This window comes from Mastigoproctus giganteus, chromosome 3, assembly GCF_048544385.1.
Source record: "Mastigoproctus giganteus isolate SK-2022 chromosome 3, ASM4854438v1, whole genome shotgun sequence".
Lineage (NCBI taxonomy): Eukaryota > Metazoa > Arthropoda > Arachnida > Uropygi > Thelyphonidae > Mastigoproctus > Mastigoproctus giganteus.
In genome coordinates this window covers 252,162,302-252,189,509 of record NC_143577.1, presented here as the reverse complement: position 1 = coordinate 252,189,509, position 27,208 = coordinate 252,162,302, and the positions used below count along the sequence as shown (strand labels likewise).

The following is a 27,208-nucleotide window of genomic DNA, read 5'->3' as shown; positions in this document are numbered from 1 at the left end:
CTGCATGTGGGTGTGCAGGTTATGCATTCATGAGGGCACCTAATCAGGGTATATACGATATGGGGTTTAATAGTTTACAAATTTTAAAAATTAAAATAAATAACAATTAAACATCAGATGATTATTCTGCCATTCACTGATGAATGGGTCCACATTTAGGAAAAAAAAGTAAAGCCTTTTGTGGAGATTGAGTGACTGATAAAAAAAAAAAAAAAAAGATTCAGCAAGCTACTTTCTCTGCCAACAAGAGTGTGTGAAGGAACTTGCAAAAAAGCTTACCAGTAGATGCCATGACCATAACAAATTTTGGATGAAAATGTTGACAATTAATCTGCAAGCAGCAGATGACAGTGCATAAATTTCATCACTTTTTTTCCCACAAAGTCTATGCATTCTCTATTTAATTCCAATATAAACAGGTCCCATACCTATGTATTAATATTCATACCTGTATGAATGTTAATACAGGTCCCATACCTGTATTAATAACCTTCTGGGAGAAGAAAGAAAAAAAAAAAAAGAAAAAAAAAAAAGGAGGGGGAATTTAAAGCTTATATCATAAAAACCTCTGAAAAAATGCCTATTATGATAAAGCAATTATAAAGAATTTTAATTCTGTAAAGAATTCAATTTAAAGTAATTTATCTTAACTTAACATTGTAATAAATTCATTACAATGAATTTATTACAATGTTAAGTTTTATTATAATTATGAAGTTACATTAATGTAACTTCATAATGCAATCCTGTTGTAACCCTACAATTGCTATTTTGATTTCTTTCATGCTTTAACTTCCCCTATAGGTCTTATGACAGGATTCATTTGAACCTTGAAATTTCACAAAACTATTATTAACCATAAATTGATTGATGTGATTCACTTCAGTACAAAATTTTAGTATGTGGTGTATTGGTGTTTTAATTTCATTTAAATTAAAATTACTAAACTGCAGTATCCCTCATAAAATGTACCTAACACAAAGGGAAGCAATTTAGTTGGTAAAAGAATAAAAAAAAAATAAATAAATATATATATATATACAGTAAATAAAATTATTTATTTGGTCTCAAGAACATTTACAAAAATATCTGAAGCACTCCTTGATTTCAAACATGTCACTTTCATCTTTCTGAAATGTTTTCTTGTCACAATCAACCAAGATATTCATGAGTTACCACATACCAGAAAGTTGCAGCGTGTCATTTTCCTCCCTTGAAACCTGAAACAGGAAACTAGTCAATTTTAACATCATCAGGCTGTTCATAATCAATGTATTCTTGTGGCCCAACTATTAACTCAATGTTACCAAAGGCACTTGATGTCATCATGTAAACAGTTAGTACCAAGCCTTTTTGATTATTGCTATTGTTTGATGAAATTGCTACTACTTTCTTTTTCTTATGCTTATTCGATCTTTCAAAACCAATCCCTCTTAAAATTCGAGGAATTTGGTACCAAGCTTCTTAACTGTATCTGCCTATCTGAAATTCTTCAGTAGAAGAAAATTGAAGAATATAGATGTGGTATAGCAAAAATCTATGTACTGGCATACAGATATAAAGCTGGAATCCAGACTAATAAAGGAGGAGAACACTGCACTACAAATACTGAGCACTGATTTTTGCTACTAACCAATACTGTTATTCTGCTAATACAATATTGGAAGAAATTAAATGATTAAAGTTAAAATTTAGATATCCAATAGCAATAGTACTGCAACAATTGTTTTTAATGTTCTCCATTAATAAAATTCATTAAAGATGGACAAGTTCAATTTCTCTTCATTATACTTCCTAAAATAGTGACATCTTTAATAAATTACACTGACATTCTAAATTTTCAAGTAACGTATTCTGTAAAGATCACAATTAGTTTACTAAATTTCCCAATTTATATATATATATATATATATATATATATATCTCTTAAAGCATTTTAACAAAAAGTTAATTACCACCTAATGTTTTAAATTATCAAAAAAGACTACTTACTCTAATATGCTATTAACATCTGGCTCTCCATACAATTTCTGGGGGAAAGAAAAAAAAAAAAGTGTATGAGGAATGGCTGTCATATGAAGACAAAGTTGACAATCAAAGATTAACATAAATGATTCTAAAAAGTTACCACATAGCCAAAATTAAACCATATCTACTTCAAGTTACTTACAAAGCAAAGCAAAACAAAACAAACTAAAAGTTTAAAATCTGCAATTAGGTAACAGCAAGAAAGTTGCAATTCAACTACCCTATGGTATAATTTTTCTTGATATCTAATTGAGGATATAAAGAAGACAAGTAATATTTTTCTATCGTAAAAATTTATTATGATATTCATCCAAATATTGAACATGCACAGCTCTTAAAAAAAAAAAAAAAAAAACATTACTTCAAAAACTTTGGTGTGTATATTACAGGATGATCTGCACTTGGGAGTACAAATACTCCTATAAGATAAAGCTGTACTAAGCAGCAGCTGCACACTAAATTGATGGTACAGTATTTGCTACCCACAACAGACTGAATAAAATGGTTCAAAGTAGAAAAATTGAAGTGGGATGAGAGGGACCTACTGGCCCCGCAGATGCCTCTGTGATCTGAATTCGATCATTCACTTACTTTTTTTAGTATCAGTATTAGCCATATGGTGCAAGGAAGCTATGAGCTTTTGGAACAGCAACAAAAAAAAAAAAAAACTATCTATCTGAGTCCCTCCTCACATAGGTATCTATTGAGCCAAGCTCCTAGCTGCCAGACTCAACAACTCATGGCAACAACTTTACCAATAATTAACAACTCACTGGCTAAAAAAAAAAAAAAGTCCTACAATATACTAAACCTCTTCCCCTATAATTTGAATTTATGAACCCCAGTTCTGAAACATTTATAACAACGAAAATTTTACCCTTGTTCATTTTACTTTCACCTCTCAGAGCCTTATACACCTCAATCAAATCTCTTCTAAGGTGTAATTTCTGAGTGCTGCACCAAGGTCTTTGCTTTCTTGATCACATGCCACTATTACTATTCATATGAACACTTTCGCTAATCTCATCAGATGCATTGCCCATCTTTGAAACCTTTCAAGAAGCTCAATATCTTTTTTTTTTTTTTTTTAGGTGCAATCACCATACCAGGACACAGTATTCCACGTGTGTTCTCACAATTGCTCTATACAGTGAGAGAGAGAGAGAGGTCAAATCTCTATAAGGAAATGTTCAATAAATCACTGAAACATCTGTACTTTGGAGTACAGGCACCCCCCCCCCCGTAAATTGTGGCAATCCTCGCACAACATGGTTAGAGAAATTCGGTAAACCTCGCATAACAGGGTATTTTTAAACTTTTGTGCAGGAAAAACCCTGCTATTATGCTGTATGTAATTTTCCAACATTTCCACTCTTTTTGAATCCCTGCTGTTGACTCACTATTCAAAAAAAAAAAAAAAAAAAAAAAAAAAAAAATTTATAAATCCGTGTATTTTATTTTGTTGGGAAATTCTTGGGTTACGTCCTGTGTGATTGCACTTGTACTTGTTGAAAAATCTATATTTCAAAGTTTCATTACTATTGGATAGCACACCAGGCGATCCAAAATATTTAAGTCATCCAAACGTTGAAGTTATGTTCCTAACGCCACAGTTGTACTAGATTAATACAACTTCTTTCATTCAGCCGTTAGATCAAGGCATTATCTTCTTCTTCTTCTTCAAGTCACACAGCTCCCCGAGGAGTTGTGGCCACCAACAAATTCCTCCAACTGCATGAATCGTGTGCTATACAAGCAGCATCACAAAGTATCATGTCCAGAAGTTCACTGATTCCATCCTTCCACCTACTAGCAGGTCTTCCTCTGCACCTCTTCCCCTCGATTTTTCCTTCCATTATATTCTTCAACAGATAGTTTTCCCTTCTTACTATATGACCAAAAAACTTGAGCTTTCTTTTATAGATGTTATGAAGAAGAATTTTAGGCCTGCCAATTTTATTCAATACCCACTCATTTGTTCTTCGATCCAAGTAAGATTTACCCAGTATTCTCCTGTAATACCACATTTCAAATGACTCAATTTTCTTCCTGTCAACTCTTTTCAGATTCCATCCTTCACATCGATAGGAAAAAATCAACGAATCAATGATTTTCAGTTTTGGAACAGATCATGATCTCTCCATAATTTTATCAGATCAGCGACCAACGTTTTAGCAATTGCCTGTTGTTTCTTTACATCGTTTGAGCAGACGTTTTTACATCATTTTTATTTATTCTTGACCCTAAGTAATCAAATTCATCAACTTTTTCAATATCTTGCCCATTAACCTACACTTTACTGGAACTGAGATTATCACCAAACACCATAATTTTGTTTTACACACATTCAGAAAGTCATTTTTTCTTACTTGCTTCACATACTCTACTCAGAGTTTCTTTAAGATTATCCTTAGAATTACAAATTAGCACAGTATCATCTGCATAACAAAGGGTTGTTTACCTTCAGTCCTCCAATTTTGATGCCAGTCTCTTAAATCTTCCAAAGCTTCACACATGATATCTTTGGCATAAAGATTAAAAAGGTGAGATGACAAAATACAGCCCTGCTTGACACCATTACCTATTGTGAAAAGTCCATGTTTCCCATGTTTGTTCTCACAGTTTTCCTGTTTCTGGTACAGTAGCTAATCAGCTGAATTATGCAGATTGGGAAATCCATAATAGTCATTGTTTCCCATAGTTTCTCATGTTGAGCACAATCAAATAGTAGTAGTAGTAGTGGCATGTGATGCAGGAAAGCAAGTGTATGAGCTTATGCAGCATCAGCAAAAAAAAAAAAAAAAAAAAAATCACACCATTCCCTCCATATGCCTGTCTAGTTCCTCCTTAAATTTATTTAACCTATCAACTTCCACAACGACAGATGGAAGTTTGTTCCAGCAATTAACCACCCGCTGGCTAAAGGCAAATTTCCACACATCTATTCTACATCTGTCTTTTCCTAATTTGAATTTATGTTCCCTTAGGTTCGTAATCTGAACAAGTGGAAGGATCCCATCAGAATTCAGTGTGCTCAACCCATTCAAGGCCTTATACGCCTCAATCAGATCACCACACATGTGCCTAGTCTCAAGCCACTGCACAAAGACCAATAGATTGACAGTAGCCACTGGCAGAGGTGAAAGAGATTCTTGCACTGCTTCTATTAGAATGAGCAGAAGCCTGAAAAACAAGATGCATGGTATTTCAGAGACTGCTGGGAGCCATTGCGGTACAAGTAAACACATGGGTTGTGTTAGGGTAGCTAAGGATCAAAGGCTAGGATCAAATGCTGACACAAGTAATTATAGACCTGTGAGCTTAACTTCTGTTCCAGGAAAATTAATGGAGGCACTGGTTAAAGAAGCACTGCAGGATCATTTAGACAAGACTTCAGTTATAGCTCAGACACAGCATGGTTTTGTTAAGGGGAAGTCTTGCCTGACCAACTTGATTGGATACTACGATGCAGTCACAAAAGAACTGGATGCAGGGAATAACTTTGATATTATATACTTGGATCTTAGAAAGGCTTTTGATACTGTTGCACATGGAAGACTGCTACACAAATTGGAGCAGTGTGACATTGGAGGCAAATTGCTGCTATGGATAAAGGGGTGGTTGAGGGGGAGAAGACAGAGAGTGGTAATCAATGGACACTGCTCATCGTGGACTGATGTTATTAGTGGAGTCCCTCAGGGCTCAGTGTTGGGTCCATTATTGTTTTCTGTATTTATAAATGATATTGATGATGGTATATCGGGCTTAATGTCCAAGTTTGCAGACGATACAAAGGTTGGCAGGGTTGTCAAGGACACTACTGACACTATGCTGCTGCAACAGGATCTGGAAAGGTTGAGCAGATGGGCTGAGAGGTGGCAAATGAAGTTTAACATTGACAAATGTAAAGTACTACACATGGGAAACAGCAACCCCAGAGCAACGTATCAACTCTGTGGTACTACACTGACAGTGGTAGAGAATGAAAGGGACTTGGGGGTGGTTGTGCAGGCAGATATGAAGTTCTCTGAGCAGTGCAGACGGGCTGCAAGAGTAGCTCATGGAGTATTGTCAATGATATACAGGAATTTTTCCAGCAGGGATAAGGAGGTGATTATTCCATTGTATAAGGCGATGGTCAGGCCACACCTAGAGTACTGTATACAGGTCTGGAGGCCTCATTTCAAGAAGGATGTAGAGCTGCTGGAACGAGTACAGAGAAGGGCAACAAGATTAGTGAATGGAACAAAGGGGCTCTTACGAAGAAAGGCTTAAGTTTTGCAAATTACAGTGTCTGGAGACTAGGCACCAGCGAGGTGATCTGATAGAGGTGTATAAAGCCTTGAATGGTTTAAGCATGCTCAATGCTGATGGGATTCTTCCTCTAGTTCAGAAAAATCACCTGAGAGGGCATAAATTCAAATTGAGGAAAGACAGATGTAGGATAGATGTGCGGAAGTTTGCCTTTAGCCAGCGAATAGTTGGTTGGTGGAACAGACTTCCATCCTTTGTTGTGGAAGTTGATAGCCTAAATAGATTCAAGGCTGAGCTGGACAGGTATTTGGAACGAACGGAGGGGTGAAATGGGAATTTTTTTTTTTTTTTTTTGGCTGATGCTGCATAAGCTTGCTTTCTTGCATCATATGCCTCTACTAATGCTAATATGGCAAATACCATTACTATTATCCTTTGTACCACTGCACTTGGCATTCATTTTTCTCTTGATTACTGCTCCCCAATTGGTTTATAGTATCTCTCCCCTTAGAAATATCTAACTCACAGGAGCACTGATACCAACAGATTTCATATGCTAATGTTTTCCCTTACTTAACTTTAACCTTCTATAACAATTTTCTACAAAATACATCCAGAAACTGAAATGACTGCCAGGCCACTCTAATAACATCTGGCGTTAGCCAACTCTTCAAGTTTAAGGAGGTGGCTGACCTGGTGCCAGGTTTAAGCATGCCACATTCAGACTCCAGATTTTGCTATAATTTGTCTGCATTACAGGAATGGCACATATAAAAAATAAATTTCCATTCCCCGCTGAGGTTAATGTGATATCATTTTATATTACTATATGATTTTTCAGAATGTATGCAACATACAAAAATATTTAATACTTATGCTGCATACCACAATGTTTTAAACTATGGTGTTCATAGGGTACCAAACTGGTAACGAGAAATCTCCATGTGAAAAAAATAGTTATCACAAAAATCCAAATAGCAAATTTTTTTTTCTAATAAATAACACCTAATCAATTAATATTTTGTTATAAAGTAATCTAAAAAAATGTTTTATGTAAAAAAAAAAAAAAAATTCAGAATTGCCTTCACTAACACTCCCACCCAACCACCAAATCTTCAGGTCAGATTTCGAAAAGGTGTATGTAATACTCCAGATAGCATCTGGAGTATTATACAGAATTTCTCAAGAGTAGCAAACCAACCAATCCATAGCTATCTACTGCTGCTGAATATGTACTCTATCCTTGTTTTTCCCACTGGAAAAAAAAAGAATGTCTTTTCTTTGAACAAAACAAGAAATCTTTTGTTAAAAACTGAACTTTTGACCAACGTGAGCACAAAAAAGGGAGCTGCCTGGAACTTAGCTTCCATAGAACTCAGAGCCAGACCAATAGATTTTGTAGCAAATATGTTCCAAAAAATAAATAAAATAAATTTTCTGTTCATACTCTAGGACAACCACATAAGGTTGGAAGACTTAGCAAGACAGAGAGAATATAAGAACATTATACCATATTTAGCTAGTAAAACTCATGCACTTTTGTAACCTCACACTTGATCATTTGGCTATAAAGGCCTCAAATCACAAGCTGCTGGGAACAGCTAGAAATATTTTGAAAATATACAACTATTCAAAACATTAGTATTGGCAGTTGCAAATGATGATTGAGAAAGCTTACTCCTACCCCACAAAAAAAAAAAAAAAAAAAAACACCACCTCATCTCCATGTGTTATAGTGTCTTTAAATTGCATGTGTTCGCTGGTCAATTTGCATGTTTTGTTTGGATGAAAACCTCAGTTTCTGGGGAAAACACCTTACTATCTACGCCTGAGACCAACTAACTCGGCCATGGAGTGAAAAAAGCCCTTAAAAGTTCCTCACATCATCGACAAGATTCGAAATAGGCCTTTCCCATCCAGTGTAGGGAGGACAGTGACCATATACCACTGTGCTATTGCACAGACTAAACATGATACAATAAAGAAAAAAAGAATGGGGATGTAGGTAGGAGTGTATTAAAGGCAGAAAATAACATTGGATTCTTAACGCATTTGTTTTTTTATGTGCAGTTAATAAAATCGCATTCTTAATCTCTCTATTTCTTATTTAGCCTCATTATTTCTGCATTTAATACGCTGAAAATAAACTTTCTAGATAACGGAAAAATCAAAATAATGGCACCTTGAATCCCTGAAGGTGCTGTTATTCTGAAAGTCTACTGTATCATGCCTTTATTCCTGTCGTTAGCCATCCTGCTAACCTTTATATCATCTGCAAAGTTAGACAATAGGCTCAGTATGCCTTCACCAATGTCCTTCTTGAAAACAGTAAGAATATTCTACAAAAAGGATTCGAGTAAGCATATTATAGATGTATTCATCAGTGCTGACCATTAAATTCCCACCGCTCTCCTTCTCCATAAATCTGGAACTGCAATTATATCTAATTGCTCTTTCTTAATTCAATTTCATAACATAAGTTTAAAAATAAGAAAAAAAAAAAGCCAAATGATAAGACAATATGTTACACTGTTCTTCAAAACTATATAAAACATCCTGTTCTTTGGTTTTATTGATGCCTGACTATCTCACTATTCAAACTGATCCTAAGGCTTTGCTGTATTCAAATACCGGGATCTTTTCAGTCTTACTCTGTGGAAACAAAAGGGTGACAGCATCAGCTTTCTCACATTGTGCAAGTGAACAATTAGTCAATTTTTCACTTTCATTTCTTGATTCTTAATTTAACACAGTGGTGCCAATAACAAGTGGATTTTAACCCCATATACTGCTGCTTTTACATGCCAAGTATATCAGGTTGACCTAGACAGGCATTGGGAATGAACAGATGGGGAAATGGGAGGGTTTCTTTTACTGATGCTGCATAAGTTTGCTTTCTTGCATTGTATGCCTCAACTAATGCTACTAACAGTAGCTACCTTCAATGGGTATGTAAAAGGACAAGGCCCACTGAACTGCTTATTCTGGAGCCATAAGCATTAGCAGAGGCATGGGATGCAAGAAAGCAAGTTTAGACAGCATCACTCAAAAAAAAAAAAAAAAAAAAATCCTTCCCACTTCCCCTATCCATTCGCTCCAGTTCTTCCTTAAATTTATTTAAGCTATCAAACTTTCACAACGACAGATGGAAGTTTCTTCCAGCAATCAACTACCCGCTGGCTAAAGGCAAATTTCTGCACATCTATTCGACAACTGACTTTCCTAAATTTCAGTTTATGCCCCCCTCAGATTTGTAATCTGAACAACAGGAAGAATCCCATCAGCATTAAGCCTGTTCAATCCATTCAGGGCCTTATACACCTCAATCAGATCACCTCGCAGGTGCCTAGTGTCCAGATGCTACAACTTGCAGACTTAGTCTCTCCTGGCAACAGCACCCCTTTGTTCCTCTCACCAATCTCGTTGCCCTTCTCTGTACTCTTAGCAACTCTACATTCTTCCTAAAATGAACGTGTTGAGACCTGTACACAGTACTCAAGGTGTGGTCTGACCATTGCCTTATACACTTCCTTATCACTGCTAGCAAAATTCCTGCATATCATTGACAAGACCCGATGACCTACTCTGGCAGCCTGCCTGCACTGCTCAGAAAACTTCATATCTGACTGCACCCTAGGTGTCATTCTCCACTACCCTGAGTGTAACTCCACACAGTTGATACATTTCTCTGGGTTTACTGCTACCCATATGCAGTACTTTGCATTTGTCAATGTTAAACTTCAGTTGCCACTTTTCTAGATCCAGTTGCAGTAGCATACTTTCAACAACCCTGCCAACTTTTGTATCATCTGCAAACTTCAACATTAAGCCTGATATACCTTCATCAATATCACTGATAAATATATAAAACAACAGTCGGCCCCACACTGAACCCTGTGGGACTCCACTAATAACATCAGTACATGAAGAGCAGTGCCCATTGATTACCACCTCTGTCTCCATGAGTAATTATAGACCTGTTCCAGGGAAAATAATGGAGTCACTAGATAAAAAAAGCATTGCAGGATCATCTAGACAAGACTACTGTAATAATTCAAATACAGCATGGGTTTGTGTTGAGGGAAGTCTTTTCTGACCAATTTGATTAGATACTATGATGTAGTCACAAAGAAACTGGTGCAAAAAATAATTTTGATATCATATACTTGGATTTCAGGAAAGCTTTTGATACTGTTTCACATGGAAGAATACTGTACAAATTGGAGCAGTGTGGTATTAAGGACAAGGTGCTATGGATCAAAGGATGGTTGAGTGGGAGAAGACAGAGCGGTAATCAATGGACACAGTTCTTCATGGCGAATGTGATTTATATTTTACCGCTTTTAGTCATTTGGCTGAGCCTTATACACTAAGTCAAATTTTATCCGACAATGACCACGAGTTTGCTGTTTTCAGCTATTTAAAATCAGTAAAACATTTTTACTCATATTTAAAATTTACCTTTTGTTATTTTTTATTGATTTATCTTTTATACCTTTGTTATTATATATCTTAACATGGTGACCTAACTAATTAGGTCACTGAAAACTTAAATTTTTATATATGACCTGGTCATGGCACATTATAGCCTTAATTGCTAATGCACCAATAAAATCCAAACCAACCAACCAACAGCTCTTCATGGACTAATGTTATTAGTGGAGTCCCCTGGGTTCTGTGTTGGGCCCATTGTTGTTTTGTATATTTATCAATGACACTGATGAAGGTATATCAAGCTCAATGTCAAAGTTTGCAGATGATACAAAAGTTGGCAGAGTTGTTAATAACAGTAATGACAGTATGCTGCAGAAACAAGATCTGACAAAGTTGGGGAGAAGGGCTCAGATGTGGCAACTGAAGTTTAACCTTGACAAATGCAAAGTACAGCATATAGGTAGCAGCAACCCCCAGAGTACCAACTGGGTGGTGTTACAATCAGGGTAGTGGAGAATGAAAGAGACCTGGGGGTAACTGTGCAGTGCAGACAGGCTGGCAGAGTAAGTCAAGGGATATACAGCAGCGGTTTAAAACTTTCTGAGCCCACGCCTGCCTTGACTTGTAAAATTTTCCCAGCGCCTCCCTTGAAGTAAAATGTCTATAATTGTGCAATTTCTTATTTTTAACATGTTAATACAATAATTATTAATATGTGTTGCTGCCTTCTCTTCATCAAAAATGACCACAAATATTTTTTTTGATTATTTACATTAATAATAATACAGAAATGTATATTAAAAATGTATTAAGAATACATTCTTAATACATTTTTAATATTTGCCATGGATATCTTACATAAACTATTACATTGTTCACAACACCCCCAGTATTTATGGCAACTCCCCAGGGTGTTGCGACACAGTTTGAGAACCTCTGATATACAGGAATTTTCCAAGGTCCAGTGATTATTCCCTTGTATAAGGCAATGGTCAACACCTTGAGTACTGCATACAGGTCTGAAGCCTCACTTTAGGAAGGATGCAGAGTTGCTAGAACGAGTACTGAGAAGGACAAGACTGGTGAGGAGGACAAAGAGGTGCTCTTATGAAGAAAGGCTTAAGTTCTGCAAATTGCAGTGTCTGGAGACTAGACACCTGAAGTTATCTGATTGAGGTGTATAAGGCCTTGAATGGATTGAACAGGCTCAATGCTGACAGGATTCTTCCTCTTGCTCAGATTACAAACCTGAGAGGGAATAAACTGAAATTGAGGAAGGACAGTTGTTGAATAGATGAGCAGAAATCTGCCTTTAGTCAGTGGGTAGTTGATTGCTGGAACAAACTTCCATCTGTCATTGTGGAAGTTGATAGCTTAAATAAATTCCAGGCAGAACTAGACACACAGAACTATATATCCATTTATATACATAGATGGCCTCTGGAAACCAGGTGAAAACCAGTTGTAATCAGCCTTCAACACTAAACAGGGCTCTGCTGTAGTCACCTTTCCTCTTCAAGAGCATCTCGTGGGATGCACAATGACTCTTCCTATGATTAAAGCCGGCTGCTTTCAAAATTGGCCATGTGGTAGGCAATGGCATTACATTATTATCTAATGCCACAGAGACCATAAAAAACCAACTCCAAAAACTGCTGTAATAGGAAGACCTGAAAGTGGAAGGAAGGATGGGATCAGTGAACTTTTGGGCATGACGTTTTGAATTGCACTTGTATAGTATATGATTGATGCAGTTGGACAAATTCGTTGGTGGGCACAACAGCTCCTCAGGGAGCTATGTGAGTGGAAGGAGGACTAAACAAACAAACATTTGGAATGAATGGATGGTTTTTGGCTGATGCTGTATAAGCTTGCTTTCTTACATCATATGCCTCTATTAATGCTAAACTTCTAACCTTATTTTTGCTTTCCCAGTGCTTATGTCACACCAAACTGACTCAACATTGCACTGTCCACCTAGGTCAACAGGATGCACTTAGATTTTATGTTTCTTAACTAATAGTATAACTCCTCCATATAACTCTTCATATATGCTGCAGTGACAACTCTGTCTCACATGCACCAATAGATCCCCATGGGCAGTCAACAGCAACGTGCAACAGTGTTCAGTATTCTTAATTCCATCCTGATGAGGGGTGATGTGATAGCTTTTCAAACTTTTCATTTCGCAATTTAATTTTTACCCCTTTAAATACGATTGAAAATATATCTGTGCCAACAACATGCGCTCTGTTTGGCAGCATGTTTTGCCCCATCTGGCAAATGATTTCACTGGTCTCGAATCGCAAATTTAGACAATTGCTGAAGACATTGTGAAGATCAGAAAAGACTTGGAATTCAAAACCTTGGACACTGGAAATTGACAAGCACTAGAAATTGACAAGCAAACTGCATATGAAGAAAAAGAAAACAATTCTGAAGTGGATAAACACTGAAGTGGCACCAAAAGAATTTTCAACAGAAGAATTGGAAAGTTTTTCAGGGGGGTTGACTTGGCCTGCAAGGTGATTATGAATAGAGATCTGGATGTTGAACATAGCATCAAGATACAGCAAATTTTACAAGGCAGAATTCGATGCTACAAAGACTATTATTCCGAGAAAAAGAAGAGACAACTTCACCAGACTTTATTATTGAAATACCTAAATAAACAACAAAGCTTTTTTCTGATCTCTCATGATGTTGCCTTTTCATTAATAAAATTTTTGCAATACTTTTTATTTCAAATCCTTTTAATTGACTATCAAGTGCAAATTGTTTATAGACTATTTCTCTGGTACGCATTCAATTAAAACCCATTATAATTATACCTCAATCAGCACGGTTTCACATAACACGAAACAGTTTCGGTACCAATTATCAGTGCTATGCGGGGTATTGCTGTATTCAGTTATTATATTACTGATTTGTGCTGCTCAAAAATGTAATTTTTTTTAATTTGCATAATAAAATTATTTTTAATGCTATTTTACCATTATTATTAATAGAAATGCATATAGTACATTCCAGTATTAGTAATACTGGTAACATGATACAAGGAAGAAAAGCTTATACAGTACCAACGAAAAAAAGAAAAAACTCACTTCCTCATTCCTTTCAATAATTTTTGGGGAAATATCCAAACTATCAACTTCCACAACACTAGGTGAAAATTTATTACTGCAAACATTACTCTTTGGCTAAATGCAATTTTCTACACGTCTATTCTCAACCAACCTCTTCCAATTCATTTGAGAAAAAGTTAAAAATGCCATCAGCATTTAGTTAGTAAAAGTTTTAAACCATTATATGATACATTTGCATATCTCCAATCTAAGGATCCTCTCAAAATATTATATCTAAAGGTTTAACTAGTTTTTCACAGCTTCTTTTAATATAACTGGACAGATTCCATCAGTCACAAGTGCTCTGTTCATCTTAACTGCAGAAATTTCCTTCCCACATTGTTTTATAAAACCTAACCTAACTCCCAATCAGTAGTAAAGAGACATCTGCTAACCTTTACTAAAAACTTAATATATGAATATAAATTCAAATTTTTATTTAGTTTAGCAACAATCTGTACAGGATAATCAATAGTTTTATTATTATTAGCCATATGGTGCAAGAAAGCCAGAGGCTTATGCTGCACCAGCCAAAAAAAAAAATTTCTGAATTACCCTGAGAGAAAGAGTGAGAGAAAATAACAGTCAGAAGTAGAAGGGAATCACCAAGAAAGAGAAGAATGATGATATCCAGCTCAGGAACCTGGGTGTATCACTCATATTCAGTGGACAAATGTGATTCATCCCTTTCCTAGTAGTGTTTACGTATACAAGCATATGTAAACACATCTTTACATCTCCTCTGAAGATGTTATTTGTTGGTATAATGTTGACAACAGTAATAAAAGTCACTTGACTCTTTTCAGAACTATGTTCACCTTAATTCATTTCATAATTTGATTTAATATTTTACACAAAATATAACAATTGTGAATAACATCCTGATTCCTCCCTACACAAAGCGGGTGATATATCCCTTCCCCAAGGAATATTTTTGGAGAGGGGATCTTGTGACCTAGTTCAATAACCTCTATCACCACATAAGATTATAGAGAAGAGTGATAAGTTCTTCCTTCACTCAAAGAAATATTTTCGGAACTCTAAACAAACCATTTCTTCCTGGTGGACATCCACCACTATGAAAACTGCGAGATTTTGACAAAGAAAAGGATAAAGTATTATAAAAGACACTGCTCCCTCAAAAAACATTTCTGATGTTCCCTCCATACAAAATAATACTGTAATTAAAATCCACCATAGGCCGTCTCACTCCTAGTGCAGGAGTGAGGAACAGGGCCCAAAATGGTACAATTTCACGCTCGCCGCACTAGAAAAATTTCTCATTTTGATTCGATTTATTCATTCACAAAGATAAAATTATCAAGCAAAAAGAATTAACTAAAATCTCTAATTATCCATCCATATTCTAGTTCAATAAGTAATTATGATCACTACTATAAAGGAAAAATAAAAACAAGGAAAAATCTTTCACATAATGGTCTCTGTGACGTTTGAAATACCCTGAATACCACCCCGAGGGTTCAACCTCGTTTACCGTAATCTCGTCGTACGCTGCTGACTTCGGCTTGTAGAACAAAATAGCTTTCATATTTGATGAAAAAGTAAATATCAGCAGTACAAAAATGTCTTAAAACACTACATGAAACAAGAAAGAGTAATTTGTTAGAGGAATACTGGAAACTGTTAATACTAACGAGAGGCGTAACCATTTGGTATAACAGAAATTTCATGGAAATCGAGTTTAGTGTACAATGAAAACTGACCTCATCATCCACATCAAGAGCGTCATCAGCTGGCTCATCATCTTCATTTCTGTTGACCCCATCAGGCAGTTCAAGATCAAAAACAGCCGACATAATTCCAAAATCCAGTTTTACCACGAAATCGAATCATACGGCTAACAACTACAGTAAACAAAATAGTCTACCATACAGCAATTCCGACCGCACCACGTTCAGCACTCACGTAGAAGATATGCCTAAGTAACCTCGTTCCCGATTCCTATCAAGGCCATCAGGACAGAGATTAAACAAAAGTATGGATGTTTCTGGTGACGTCACATAGCGGCTGAATGGTTGTAACGTTCAGTGTTTAATTTCGCTGTCAATGGAACTCAAATAATTATCCTTATGACATCACCATAGCTGCATTTACAGAAATTTGCTAGAGCAAATAATAAAATCATAAATGGAAGGGAAATAGCACTAGGTTAACTCTTTTGAGAATACTAAGAGTTATAAAATTAACATTTTCCCATGTTTAGTAATAATAATAAAATATAAAAATATATATCACTGAACACCATCAGGCATCTCTCAAATTGTGAAGTTATACTTCATAACTGGGTTGTCACTATTGCAACACCAGGGTACTTGCTCACCCACCGAAGAGAAGCCAACAAGCTTTGAAACGGTGCTGTCTGGGGGTCTGAGTTTCCTCGAATAGGTAACAACAATCTTCTCTACTGGGGAAGCATTACCTATTCGATGAATATATGAGCTTTTTGTGTGAGTCGAAGGAGCTGAGTTTCCTCGAATAGGTAACAACAGTCTTCTCTACTGGGGAAGCGTTGCCTATTCGAGGAAATTAATTTAACTACTTTGGTAGATGGCTATGTTAAAATGATGCTTTTGCACTAACCTACATGTTAATAATAAAATATTAAAATATAAGCAAAACTAGCATTCCTGAAGAGAGGTGAGTAGGAAGGGAGACCTCAGTCTATTTTTTTAAACACAATTCCCTTTCTTAAGGTTAAACCTTAGGTTGCAGAAATACTGTAGTATAGTATAGTACTGCATAGAAGGAATCATCAGCTTTTATGCTAGGTGATGCTGATGATAACCCCCCCCCCCCACAGAAGCTTAAAGTACCCTGTAATGCAGTACAATGCCAGAATTTTACGGTCAGAAACAGTCAATCACATACAAATGAGCAAAGATGCAGAAGATTTACACCAAACCCTCTGTATGAAATTGTCACCGACGATACTATAGGACAATAATGATAATCTCTTTCAATGTCTTTTTAAGCTGATTAGAATTATAGTGATCAGACTTTATACGATGGACATATTCAAGGTTCGAGCTCTTTGTGCCTACCTAGCTAACTTATACGGGCGGGCCACTCCTAATAGGGCACAATTTATATCACTGAGGGAAGAAGTCAAGGTAGTTGCATAACAAAGGACAGCAAACTGTAACAGGTCATCTCACATGCATCAAGATTTCATATGCTTAAAACAGTTGTACCCATAAAGAAACAGTTTTCCACAGAAATAAGCATTATGTCCGTGTGATTTCCTTGCAGAAAAGTTCTTTCATGTGTAGCACATTTATGTAAAATTAAAATTGGAAAAATACTAAAAATTTTCTGTTATGAGTTAGGTGTGCGACGAAAGGGATATAAAAATGTAACTAGAGAACAGCATTACGTGATAATGCTAACTTTGATAAGCTTAAGAAAACACTTTCCCATGTGATATTGAAATTTATTTATTAGTTGGTGAGGATAAAAATTTTACATTCGCTAAAAAGTCTAAATTACCAAATTGACTGACGTTCTTCAATTTTACATTGATCTCAATCTCGTGGCAAAGAATCCAAATTGATTTACTTTTAACCATTTGGAAGTTATCGAAAAGTTTTGAGAATGTACAGTTATTCGAAACTAGAATTTTCCAAAGAACTAGTAACAAATCCTTTTCGAAATAGCAACTATTTTAGGTAGGAAACGATAAAAAAAATGATCAGTCTGAACTGTGTTTACAGCAATAAAAGGAATGTTGCTAACAAAGAGAGAAATTTGGAACTCTTGTTTAGGAAAACTAAGGCAAGCATATGAGAACTAAGGGAAGTTGGTGTCACCTCAAAACAGAGGATGCTTTGCTGTGGCACATACAATGTAATTAGGAAGATTATACAGAAGAGGTGCAGGGACCACAAGCTACTTGTGGAAAGGAGTCTGTGCACAACAAGAGCAACCTAAGATTCATAACTAATGCAATCCAGCCTTGAGTCAGTATAGCGTGAAATAGTAAAAAGAAAACAGGAAGTTAAGGTGCGAATATACTACAGACCAGACGACTGTTAAGAGAACAATGAAACTCTCTGCATGTGCAAATGAAATAGGTGAAAAAGGTCAAGTGCCTTCTTATGAGAGATTTCAAACTGCCCCTTTCCGAATGGAGCTATTCCAACATATTGAAGCCTTCGAAGACCACACGTTGACCTTCAATAGTACAACTGAAAAGGCTGGGCTGTCAAAGAATCCGCATATGAAAATCAATTACCAAGACAGTGAAGAACGGGTAAAAGGAATTTTTGATGTGTGAATACAAAGAAAAAAAAAAACGAATCAGATCGAACCTTTCGTTATGAATGCGGAAAGTCATAGATTACCTGGCATGTGCTGCAGATGAACTGAAGCACATCGCATTGATATTTAGAAAGAAGAGATATTTCATTGTGCTGAGAGACTGTGCACATGAAATTAGCAATATTGTTTATCAGAAAACCATTTGAGTCTAAAGGCCAATGTAGTTCCTGGACTTGACGGCGTATGTACAGAAACTTTGAAAATTTTGAGGGAAGTGGCTTATGAGGACATCGAACGATTAAGTTTAATTATGACAGAATCATTGAACTTAGGAGAAATTCCCTTGGACTGAACAAGTGCGCCAGTTATCGTTACAGGGGATTCTAAAAACGAAGTTAATTAACATTAAAATTAGTGGAGTCATATGACACAAGAAAGCAAGCTTACAGCATCAGTTTAAAAAAAAAAAACTTTCTGTTTCACAGATGTTTGTTCCAACAATCACCTACCCGCTGGCTAAAGGCAAATGTAGGCACATCTATTCGACAACTCACTTTCCTCAATTTCAGTTTATACCCCACTAAGGGTTGGAATCTCAGAAAGACGAAGAATCCCATCAGTGTTGAGCCTGCTCAGCCGATTTAGGGCCTTATACACCTCAATCAGATGACCACGCAGGTGCCTACTCTCCAGACGCTGCAATTTGCAGAACTTAAGCCTTTCTTCGTAAGAGAACCCCCTTTGTTACCCTCACCGGTCTTGTTGCCCTTCTGTACTCCTTCTAGCAACACTACATCCTTCCTAAAATGAGGCTTCCACACCTGTACACAATACTCAAGGTGTGGGCTGACCATTGCCTTATACAGTGGGACAATAACCTCATTATCCCTGCTCACAAAATTCCTGTATTCATTGACAAGCCCCATGACTTACTCGGGCACCTGTTTGCACTGCTCATAAAACTTCATATCTGACTGCACTACTCCAGGTCTCTTCCATTCTCCACTACCCTGAGTGTAAAACCGCTCAGTTGGTATATTTCTCTGGGGTTACATTTCTGCTACCCATAGGCAAAACTTTGGATTTGTCAATGTTCAACTTCAGTTGGCACTTCTCAGCCCATCTGCCTAACTTTTCTAGAACCTGTTGCATAGCATAATGTCCTTACTGTAACTAAAAACCCTGCCAACCTTTGTATCATCTGCAAACTTGGACATCATCGAACCCAACTATATCTAATAACTACAGCCATATTATCATTAGTTGAGGCATGTGATACCAAGAAAGCAAGCTTATACAGCATCAGCCAAAACAAAAAAAAAAAAAAAACCTCATTTCATCCAGCCAGTCATTCCAAATGTTTGTCTAATTCAGCCTTAAATTTATTTAAGCTATCAACTTCCACAACAAAAGATGGAAGTCTGTTCCACCAATCAACTACCCGCTGGCTAAAGGAAACTTTCCACACATCTATTCTACAACTGTCTTTCCTCAATTTGAATCTATGCCCACTCAGGTTCTTAATCTGACCAAGCGGAAGTATTCCATTGAACTTGCACAAACCATTCAACCATCCCTTTATCCATTGTAGCAAGTTGTCCTTAATTACCATACCTCTGCAATTAGTATCACAGTCTTCATTGTGCAACAGTTTCAAAAGCTGTCCTGAAATCCAATTATGTGATATCAAAATTATTTTTTGCATCCAGTTCCTTTGTGACCACATCATAGTATCCAATCAAATTGGTTAGACAACTCCCTCCTCCCTTTAACAAACCCATGCTGAGTTTTAACTACTGCTGCAGTCTTGTCTAGATGATCCTGAAATGCTTCTTTAACCAGTGACTTCATTATTTTCTCTGGAACACAAGTTAAACTGACAGGTCTATAGTTACTTGTGTCACCTTTGTGAATTGGGGATACATTTGCAGATCTCCAGTCCATGGGGACCTCCCCTGAGTCTAAGGAAGCTCTCATAATTATGGCCAAGGGTTTGCTTACTTCCTTTGGTGCCTCCTCTGATATAACTGCATAGATCCCATCAACCCCAGGTGCCTTCCTTATATTTTACTTCAACAATTTATTCTCTATTTTTCTCTCAGTTATTACAAAATCACTTAGCTCCCTATTAGAGTTCGATAAGCTTCTGGCGTCCCCCTCCTTGAATAACTCCTAATGTGTGAATAAACATAGATGCAAAATAGTCATTCTGTTTGTCAGCTATCCGAGCAGGATCAACAACAGTTAAACCACTAATCAGATTGGTCCATCACGTGGACCAATCTGATTCATCCCCTTCTTTCTAGAGTTTACATAAGTAAGGAAGCCTTTGTTAGTTTTTTTTTGCATCCTTTGCTAAGGATTTCTCGTAATCAGCCTTCACTTGCCTAACCTACTTTGTGACTTGATTACAAACTAGATTATATCTGCCATAGGCTTCTGTGTCGCCTGATAATTTATATGTATCCCATTTATTTTTCTTCTCTGCCACAAGTCTCATTAGTTCATCTTACATCCATTAGGGCCTAAACCTAGAACAGTATTTCTTAGTAGGAACAAAAAGCCTAGTAGCTTCCAAGATTACTTCCTTGAATGCTTCCCATTTAGAATTTGCTGTTGGTAACATCAACAGTTGGTCCCACTTATAGAACCTGAAAAATTTTCAGACCACTGTAATCGCCTTTACAAAAGCAAAAACCCTTCGCTTTAACCTTGATGCTAGTCGCATCTTTAAGTAAATGCCACATCAGTACACTGTGATTACTGCCACCTAGTTTTCCTTTATCTGTAAATTCTTAATGCATGAATAATCACTGCTGATGATCAGATCAAGATATGACTCCCACTTGTTCCCTCTTTCACATGCTGCTGTATAAAACAATCATCCAATAAATCCACAAAAGACTTTGTTAGTGTGCGAGTGACCAATTCACAAGTTCCAGTCTATAGCTGGAAAGTTAAAATTCCCCATTATAAGACATTCTGATTTACTGGTCCATTCCATTTCTCTGCACAATTGTTCATTGTACTCATCAGAGTCATTAGGCCTATAACACACTCCTACTCTTATTTTCCCTTTTCCTGTGTTCATGTCACACCAAACGGACTCAACATTGTACTGTCCACCCATATCAACTGGTTCCACTTCTTTAAATTTTATTTGTTTCTTAACTAACAGCATAACATCTCCTCCTTTCTTAACCTGTCTATCTTTCTGTATACATTGTACTCCCCAAATTCCAATTCTGCACTGCTTATATCTGTGTGATATCTTATATCTCAGATATCCCAACAATATCTGCCTTTGATGTCTTGTTCAGCACTTCAAATTCATCAAATTTATTTACTATACTTCTAACATTAGTGTACATGCAAGTATACATGCACCAAGTCTTACTCTTAGTTACCGTAACACAGCCCATGTATTTACTTATTTCATAATGACTCCCAGCATCTTGAAATATCCCCAGCAACTTGCTCTCTAGGCTGCTGCTTATTACAATAGAAGCAATGCAAGAATCACTTACGCCTCTGCATGCGACTACTGTTAATCTTTCAGTCCGCGAATTCACCCAATCTATAGGTTTTCCGTCCCACCTAACGCTGCCTCGATAGCATCAGCTAATATTCTTGTACCCTTTCTATTTAAGTGTATTCAATCCCTGTAGAAGGAGACTCTCCTGTTAGCAAGCACAGGCCACGCTGAAAAAAATTTTACCCCATGAGTTTTGCTCAGTCTCTCCAGGGCCGAATTGATTGACAAGGCTCTTATCATATACTTATTATTGTGTCTGGGCAGAAATATCTAATAACTACAAACCGGTCAGTTTGGCCCGTTGGCTAACTTGAAGCTAAATCCATCTCAAAGAATCATCTAAACGACGATGACTTGTCGTCTTGAGTACTGGAGATGTGGATATCCCTCTGAGCAAGCCAAAAAAAAAAAAACGGAAATGAAGTGATTGATCGCAACTTATGTTTTTATAGGCATGAATAATTTGCATAATGTGCTGCTCTCTCTCTCTAAGGTAGCAGATCGATTTCCATTGGATACTCGGAATTTGCATGCCAGGATGCCTATAATATCAAATATTCGCCTTCGGCGACTCTGTTCACAATAAATTATTCATAGAAAACATTTTGTTCTATTAATTTTGTCGAGCAGTATATTGGCGAAATAGTGCAACAAAGCCACTAGCCACTTTGTTGATATAGATAAATTGGGATAAATTATTAAAACTAAAAGTGAACAAGGCACCTGGGACAGGGCGGATCTTTGCAATTATATTAAGAGGGCAGCAAAAGACATAAGCAAACTATTAGCTATAATTGTGAAAGCATCCCTGTGCATTCAAGAGAGTATAGGGACCTTCCATAAGTCAAAGGATGAATCTCCTACTAGCGATGTTCGAATGCTTCTCCAATTCACAAGTGGGATGAAAGGGTGAAGTCAATAATTACAGACATGTAAGCTTGTCTTCTTATCCAGGAAAAATAATAGAGACTCTGATTGAAGAAGGCCCACATAGAGAGAAATATAGTTATATGGCAGCCTTGTTAGTTTTTGAATTTGTTATGGACAGATCCTGTCTGGAATACATGATTGGATACTGTGATGCAGTAACTGTCATATTAAGGCCATACAAGCCAAAAAACCCGTTGTTGTTGTTGTAGGGTTTTAGGAGCACGAACGATTAAAGCCGTGTTGCTCCGTGTATATTGTCTGTAAATTGCATATGTTCCGTGGTCTATTTTCTGTTTGATCGAAAAAAAAAACCTCCCGGGAGAAAAACCATGCTACCCTCGCCAGAGACTGATTAACTCAGCCACGTTATAAAAATTCCTCCCGTCATCGATGGGAGTCGAACTCAGAATAGTTCGAACGTTGTTTATAACAGTGAACAACAAACATCTAGAACAAATTCAGCAACAATATTCCGAACATACTCAAGTTGAGAAATGATCAACGTTTTCCAGGAGCAAGACACATATGTTGGGAACGGCTTGTGGGCAGCTATTGGCAAATCTAGAAGCTGCCGGAATCTATTATCCAAACTGTTGATCTGCGCTTAGTGGCAATAAATGTATTTGGTAATTATGATATACTTTTTCTATTTTAATTTGGTAACCTACGTAAAGGAAATTTATTCTAAGTTTTTGTAATAAAAAAATTAAAGCAATTTTATGTTAATAAAATAAATTTAATATAACTTAACAATTAATGCTTGTCCAAAAAGAATCGATGTGACGAGGAGATCACCAACCTCCCTTCTTACCTGAGCTAAATTAACACTAAAAGGGGTAAAAGACATTATGATTACCATGAAAACCGTATGTTCCCTCATGTTGATCATAATGTTTGGCAAGAAAAGTGAAATTTAAACTGGATTTGTCTCCATTTCTGATTTTTAAAATCAGTTGTATAATTTTTTTATGTTATATTCTCCAAAATCGAGAGCCAGGCCACTTGTGGCACGCGTGCTCCAGGATGGCAACTCCTGTTCTAGCTGTAAAGGCACGTTAGTTGATCAAACACGGCTTTCAAGAAATGCATTAGTGTGACTTGGTAAACAGCACTTGACCTTCAATTTTATCGAGCGCGTGTTTAAGTTTAAAGTATGTAAACAGACCGTAGTCTTCATCAGAATAGATACATTTCACCGTACTTCCTTCTTTCGTTACTAAAAGCATTACACACAACCAAAATCACAACAAAACTGTATGCTATGTGGCGTAATACTTATTTGTATAGAGATTTATACTGCTCGATAAAATTAAACAGAACAAAATGTTTTTCATGAATTACCCCAGGGGCTCACATCTGGTGAGTATGGGCTTGGCACACCCAGGATCCTGAGCTGGATATCATCATTCTTCTCTTTCTTGGTGATTCCCTTCCACTTCTGACTCTCTCTCTTTCTCAGGGTAATTCAGAAATTTTTTTTGGCTGGTGCAGCATAAGCTTCCTTCCACCATATAGCTAATAATAATATTTCAACATATTTTCATGAATATTGCGAACAGTGTTCCTGAAGGCGAATATTTGATATAATAGGCGTCCTAGGACGCACATTCCGAGTATCCAATAGAAATCGATCTACTCCTTACAGGGACGCACATTATGCAAATTATTCATGTCTATAAAAACACCGGTTGGCTTGGACCACATCACTTCATTCCCGCGTTTTGGCTTGCTCAATGAGATAACCACATCTCCAGTACTCAGGACAGCAAGTCATCGTCGTTTAGACGATTCTTTGAGCTGGTGGGTCGTTGGACGACTTGAAGCAGGGCAGTTGCAGGCGGAGTTGGCACATTGGCTTAATGTGTGACGCAGTGTCGTCTTGGCACTATGAAAGCAGTGCCAGGAGACAAGAACCATTACAAGAAGAGCTAGCCAAGGTCGCAAGCTACGTCAACTAGAAAAGACTGCTATCTGGCTTTAACAGCAAAATGGGACTTACGATGCCTTGTTGTTGTTGTTGCTGTAATAGGGTTTTAGATGCATCGGCAACTAAGGCCACATTGCTCCATATATACTGTCTGTAAATTGCGTGTCGATTTTCTATTTTTCGGACGAAAAAATCTAGTTTCCGGGAGGGAAAACCATGCGACCCTCGCCTGAGACTGGCTAACTCAACTTGGCTAACGTTATGAAAAAGGCCCATAAAAATTCCTCACATCATCGACAGTACTGGAACTCAGTACTGTCGGTGACGAGAAGTGTTCTCGTGTGGGGCAGAATAATGACCGATTGTCGAACCCCTCTTCATGTTTTTGATAGTTTTACCGTAACTGCGCAGAGGTACGGAGAACATGTCCTCCAACTCTATGTGCATACTCTGTGTAGAGCATGTCCTCTAAACTCTATGTGCATACTCCCTACATAGAGTTAGACTCTATGTAGAAGTGTGGTTGGTCCAGATTTTCTATTCATGCACGACAACGCCATTGCACATAGCGCTCAAGTGAGGGAGGAATATCTTGAAACTGAAGATATCCAACGTCTGCTGTGTTCAGCACGATCACCAGACTTAAATCAGATTGGACATGTGTGGGTCGCCGTTGGGTGCCGCATTGCACGCTAACAGCCAAAACCTCAGGTAAAGGTCAAGGTGTGTTTGTTTTAATTGCGGTCTCCAGGGTTTCCCATATATACCGCCGTAGCATCTGAAAAGGCAAAAAGCCAAGGCCGGCAAGTGTGTGTGTATACGTAGGTGGGTAGTTATGTTGAGTTTTGAGTGCCGGCACCTGGCGACTTCGCCTGGTCCCCTTTCTCCTGACTCCCAACCTTGACCACAAGGAGGCGCGCCAGGGACAACTTTATCAGGCAAGCCTGGGAGCCCCAACACCTCAGTCACTTGGTGAGCTAAGATGGAAAAATGGGATTTTTTTGCCACAGAACCTTATAGACAATTATATCAGCATCGTTTACCGCTGTTGGAAGTTGGAGGAGATCATAAGCCGTACTTATGTCATGCGACCATAATTTCGAGCAGCTTGTATAGACTTCTGTAATGCGACCCTTTTGGTAATTCTTGCACAACCCCTACCCCCATAAATGTCCCTCATACCTGTCCAAAGTTTCGCCCTGTCTTCTCATTTCATCGTTATTCTACTCACAAGCTGCACCAGTTATGAGTCGAATAACACGTTTTGTAAGCGTTCTGTTAATTTTGTGGAGCAGTGCAGTGTAAGTAGTGGCAAATGATGCAAGAAAGCAAACTTATGCAGACTTAACATATGCATTAAAATTCCGTTACAAAGAATACCGTTTTAACAAAAATTCAACTTAAACGACAATATTTTCAGTTCCTGGCCGTCTTCCTTTATTAATAATGCTTGTTAAACCCCGTCTGAGCAAAATAATTCTGCCAAAAGATTCAGTAGAACGATTTATTTTCAAAGTCCCCCTATTCCTAAAATAAATGATAAAGGACACTATAAAGGACCCTCATTGTAAATTGTCAATAGAGACGTTTACGAGGAAGCTTTAAAATTTAAATTTAAACAAAAGTTTAATGTAAAAGCCAAAACTGATGCATCAGTATTAGATGCATCGGTGATGGGCATAATTGAGAGGTCACCACTCAATTAATCCAATTAATTGAATGGTGACTCCCACCACCTGTCAGAAGTTCGTTGTAACGGGATTTTATTATACTGGTAAAATATATATGTATATAAAAAATCTCATTTAATACACCCCATTTTTCTCAATGGAGAAGGCTAAATTCTCATGATAAAATTTAGCGGAATGTAGAATGCGTCATCAGTAACACTCGCTGGAATCGATACCGGAAACAGGGCCGACACTAAGTTAAGCAAAGAGGGTGATTGTATAAGGGGCACCTACTTGTCTGTGAGCAATTTAAGGAACATTGGGGAGCGTCCCTCAACACTAGAGTCCTTTTGGGAAACATCTTAACCCGGATGCCATTGCTAATGGCGTTCCGAGCGAGAAGCCTGACGGTTGCAGCACCCTTGTTTTTCTATCCTAGAATTATGTTGTCCAGTGTCGGCTGTAAGGAAATGAAGGCTCAACGGTGTCCTGTGGCATGTATCAACAAAACTACTATTATGACAAATCAAGAACCACAGCTCTGAAAATCTGCTAAAACCTTACCACGGCCGACTGCTCACTGCTAATTGATATCTTTGGTTTCTTCAGGATTCTCTCAAATGCTTTATCGCATAAGAATGTTTAAATACTTTCAAATAGAAGGGTATTTCTTCTTCTGAAGCAATTACTAAAAAGTGAAGTCTTTGACATGCGCCCGAGGCAGGTACATCAGTCGAGTTACCCTCGTACCGGCTCTGCTTTGGAGAGGACATTGTATATAAAGTTATATCTAAGTATCGTGCTTCAGATATCTGATAATCCAACCAACCAATCTATCTCCCAACTGGTGCTTTATCTGAAACAGCCTTATATCAATAAAGGTATCTTTAATCTTTGTTGTGTGTTAATCTCAAACAAACTGAATAATGTAGAACTTTTTCCTAAAGCTCTTTATATCGCGTGTTCTCTGGTAAAAGTATTTTCTTCCCACCTTTAGAAAATGTTTAATAACGATTTTTCATCGTAA

The 27,208-nt window shown here is 37.2% G+C and overlaps 1 protein-coding gene across 4 annotated transcripts in view; it reads right to left on the bottom strand.

Annotated features, from left to right (window-relative positions):
* Positions 1-15,784, bottom strand: part of LOC150089037 (ribosomal protein S6 kinase beta-1-like) — a 213,800-nt gene extending 198,016 nt beyond the window's left edge. For all 4 annotated transcript variants that reach the window (XM_090369789.1, XM_090369788.1, XM_090369787.1 and 1 more), the window contains exons 1-2: positions 15,566-15,784; positions 1,993-2,030 (exon numbers count right to left, since the gene is read on the bottom strand). In XM_090369789.1, the coding sequence (XP_090225915.1) occupies positions 1,993-2,030; positions 15,566-15,658 (131 nt within the window). In that variant the 5' untranslated portion in view covers positions 15,659-15,784. The remainder of the gene's footprint in view (positions 1-1,992; positions 2,031-15,565) is intronic.
* Positions 15,785-27,208: the final 11,424 nt, after the last annotated feature.